Here is a 3,896-nt window from a genome sequence, read left to right on the forward strand (position 1 = left end):
GGGGCTGAATAATTTTGCACGCCCAATTTTTCAGTTTTTTATTTGTTAAAAAAGTTTGACATATCCAATAAATTTCGTTCCACTTCATGATTGTGTCCCACTTGTTGTTGATTCTTCACAAAAAAATTACAGTTTTATATCTTTATGTTTGAAGCCTGAAATGTGGCAAAAGGTCGCAAAGTTCAAGGGGGCCGAATACTTTCGCAAGGCACTGTATGTTTTGTGTTATACGTCTTAAGATGTCCACGCTGACAGTTCCCGTGCGGTGGATCTCTTTATGTTTTTCCCATTAGGTTAGCTAGATGTTCTTTTTGGTATCCACGCTGACAGTTCCTGTGCTGTGGATTTCCTTTTCCTTAGCTAATCCTCCTGGATAGTTTTTTTTTTTTTCACCTGTCCGTCATCATCCTCACTCTCCTGTTTTTTTCCGTTAGTCTGTATACTCCCCTGGTCATCCTGTTCTCCCTAGCCGTATTTGCTCAGCCCCGGTTGTATGTGTTCCTCGACTCTGTTCCTTTTTTCGTGTTTCCCACCATTAAAACCAACTGTTTTACTAGCACCTGGGTCAGCAATCTTGAGTCCTGCCTCAGTTCTCCCTCATCCTCCTGGTGAGGGGGACTAAGCCATAATACATTTTTTAAACCTTCTTTAGGCTTTTATGAGGAGTCAAGGCAAGCCGCCACTTAGTGCAGTAAGTAAAGGGCTAAAGGTTTATTTAGGTGTGTGAGAGAGAGGAGAGTGACAGATGGATGTTAGTAATAATTAAGATGTCTGTGTTTGGCAGGAGGTCTATCAGAGCCTGGTGAATGTCAGTGTTTATCTCCATGAACTCCAGGTAAGTTTCTTCACATCTTTAACAAACTTACGTTACTACAGCTTCAGTGCTCATCATGTGACACACACTGGATCAGAAAGCATTTTTCCTATAGACAATCAATGACTGTATTTGCATGCACTTAAAGTTATCAGGTTATAATCGTGTTTCTTGAGTAAGCTGATTTCTTAACTGTCATGTAAACTGGAAACCTGGTTTCCATAATCAGAGAAAATCCTGATCTCCTCAGGAAGATTTCTCCCGGCAAACACAGATTTCTCTGCGTATACACATAACCAAGTTTCTAATCAGCTTTATACAAGAGCACGTATGCAAAAGACAAACTCCAAGGTCATTTGTGTACACATGACTGGAGGAAAACAGGAAGTTGTCACGAAACAACACAGGCGGAACAACAAACGGGCAAATATTGTGGACAAATTGTAAATTGAAGGACAGCTCTATCGCGAATCGAACATTACCCCGTGGCTTTTTTGATCTTCTACAGACTACCCACCAACTAGTGACTGCTACATTATATGTTAAATAATTCACCCCCCTTTCATCACCCTGGTCTCTCACATCCATACACAGAGCAACCCCTATCCCACACGGACTGCTACAATTATCTCTTCTTTCTCTGTTATTCTGTTTGTGTTTTTGTTTTAATCACACCATGTTGATTGAAATGTATACTTGTCTATGGTTTTTTGTACTGCTATGCTCACACTCTAACACACATACATATATAGACACACGCATCAACCCTAGATCCCGTTAAACAGCTTTTTTTGTTTTTGTTTTATTTTGTTGTTGTTTTTTGTGTTCATTTATTTATTTTTTATTTTTTCCCCCCTTCTCCCTCCCTCCCACGTCTTCCCTCCTTTCATCTTATGAACAGATATCTATAACAAACAATCATTCAGTCACTTAAAATACTGTCATGGAATGTGCGTGGATTCATTGGCTACTATTAACAAATGCTATCCAGACATTACCAAATGGAGCCTGACCACCTGCCTTTACCTGAGGAGTCATTCCTTGAAAGGAATGGTTTGATGAAGTGAGTGAATACTGCTTCCCGTCTTGCCCTGTCCATGAGTGGCGTTTGGCTGCTGAATGCCTGGATGCTAAAATGTTAGAGACAGCTTTTAACATCTCAACAGCTAGGAATATGCAGGTGCCTCTACAGTCCTGTTTCCAGTGGAGCAAAATATCACGTATTTGCTTACACAATCTGGTACGTTTGGCAGCTGAAGTTCTTGGAGCTAAGGCAGAGCAGAAAGTTGGGCGACGGAGAGGCCAAAAACGGACGAAGTGTCTGGAACCAGCTGCTGACAAAGGTATCATTCTGCAGCTGTGTCTGGGCGAAGCTGGGAATTCTCACCTCTCCAAGAGCCTCGAGAGCTTGTGACAAGGATGGGTTGCTGTTGTTGGGGGCCTGGAGTGGGAAAAAGCCAATTTGGTTTTACACGGCATTCGCACAGGAAAACGCCAATTTTGTAAAATCGGGTGATTGGATTTACCATGGTGGCGAATGACACTAGAGCCTGGTTTACTGCAGTAGAAGCTTTTTGGAAGAAAAGCTTCCAGACCTCTACTGGGTATATCTGTTGGCGTTCCACTGAGCATATCAGCAGCGTCACCAAGTTGCTGGCTGTGAGATTTGTAGCCTTGGGAAAGAAAATTGGACATCAAATAAAAATTCTCAGAGCCTATGGAGGTCTGTCTCAGGATGGTAATGTAGCAAGAGCCAAATTGTTCTCTGGAATTCAGATTTGATATAAAGCAGCCTTACCGAAGAACATGCATACTGAGTGATGGAAAAATTGCACAGGGCTTCAGAGGGAATGTCCATCGACAGGGTCTGTTGGAGTTGTGAACTGAGGAAAACAATAAAATCTCTTGTCACCTTAAGTAGACTGTGTAAAAGAACTTTATCGATACAATCTCCGCACCAGACAAAACAGTAAATCCCTTACCTATTGACTTCTGCACAGATGAGGTTCTCTGTGAAAAGACAGTATTCGTGCATCAGACATGGTACCTTCAGAATGCAATGTTGTCCTCAAAGTTGCAGTGTCTGGTATTTTATAGACTTACCGTCAACCGGTGTCTCCTTGCACTGGAGATGAGAAAGGCATGATTATTAGTCTAGTGGCAAAGTCTACTTGAAGTTAAAATACCTTAAAGTGGCCTCCTTAATAACATCAATGGGTCAAACTTGGCTCTTGTTACTTTTGATGAAGTATTTTATATGTAATTCATCCATACACTGTAACTTACCTGGATTGGAGATGGGCAACCTGTTTGAGAGTCAAATGAAACAAAGTGATAGCATTAAACCAAACAAAGACCCAATCCACCCTTCAGCTACCATCCCTTATCACTTATTAATTCAGACTTAAAAATCATTACCAAAGCCCTAGCAACTAGAATAGAGACAGTCACCCCAATACTAATCCACTCAGACCAAACAGGTTTCATTAAAAACAGGAATGCTTCAGACATCCGTAGATTATTTAATTTAATTATTCTTGCACAACAAAAACAAACCAAAACCATAGTTTTATCACTAGATGCAGAGAAAGCATTTGACAAAGTTAACTGGGCATTCCTCTTCTGTACATTACGCAGATTTGGGTTTTGAGAGTCATTCATCCATTGGATAAGAACACTGTACACATCACCTAGGGCGACAATAAGTACAAACGGGATCAGTTCACAAAGTTTCATTTTACAGCAAGGTACCAGACAAGGATGCTCACTCTCACAATTTCTATTCGCCATTTTCATCGAACCTCTCGCAGCAGCTATACGACAGAACAATATAATTAAAGGAATACAAGATACTTACTCAGAACACAAAATTAGTCTTTACGCAGATGATTTATTATTATATTTACAGGATCCCTATAATTCTCTACAGGAAACTTTACATATTATTAACACATTTTTTAAGATCTCAAACTACACAATAAACTGGAATAAATCCACCATACTGCCACTCTCTGAGGATGCCTGGGATTCTGCAGCTCAAGACTCCTCCCCCCAATTCTGCACAGGCAACATTAAATATCTT

At 40.6% G+C, this 3,896-nt stretch overlaps 2 protein-coding genes across 4 annotated transcripts in view; both read left to right on the forward strand.

The window, feature by feature from the left end:
- The window catches only part of arhgef2a (Rho guanine nucleotide exchange factor (GEF) 2a), an 80,083-nt gene that overhangs the window by 67,650 nt on the left and 8,537 nt on the right, over positions 1-3,896 (forward strand). The window contains exon 19 of the mRNA XM_020624797.1: positions 785-835. Within this exon, the coding sequence (XP_020480453.1) occupies positions 785-835 (51 nt within the window). The remainder of the gene's footprint in view (positions 1-784; positions 836-3,896) is intronic.
- The window catches only part of LOC109974565 (tropomyosin alpha-3 chain-like), a 56,242-nt gene that overhangs the window by 2,670 nt on the left and 49,676 nt on the right, over positions 1-3,896 (forward strand). For all 3 annotated transcript variants that reach the window (XR_002276981.1, XR_002276982.1, XM_020624805.1), the window contains exon 2: positions 785-835. The gene's annotated coding sequence lies outside the window, so the exon portion shown is untranslated. The remainder of the gene's footprint in view (positions 1-784; positions 836-3,896) is intronic.

Source organism: Monopterus albus, unplaced genomic scaffold, assembly GCF_001952655.1.
Source record: "Monopterus albus unplaced genomic scaffold, M_albus_1.0 scaffold339.1, whole genome shotgun sequence".
Taxonomy (NCBI): Eukaryota; Metazoa; Chordata; class Actinopteri; order Synbranchiformes; family Synbranchidae; genus Monopterus; species Monopterus albus.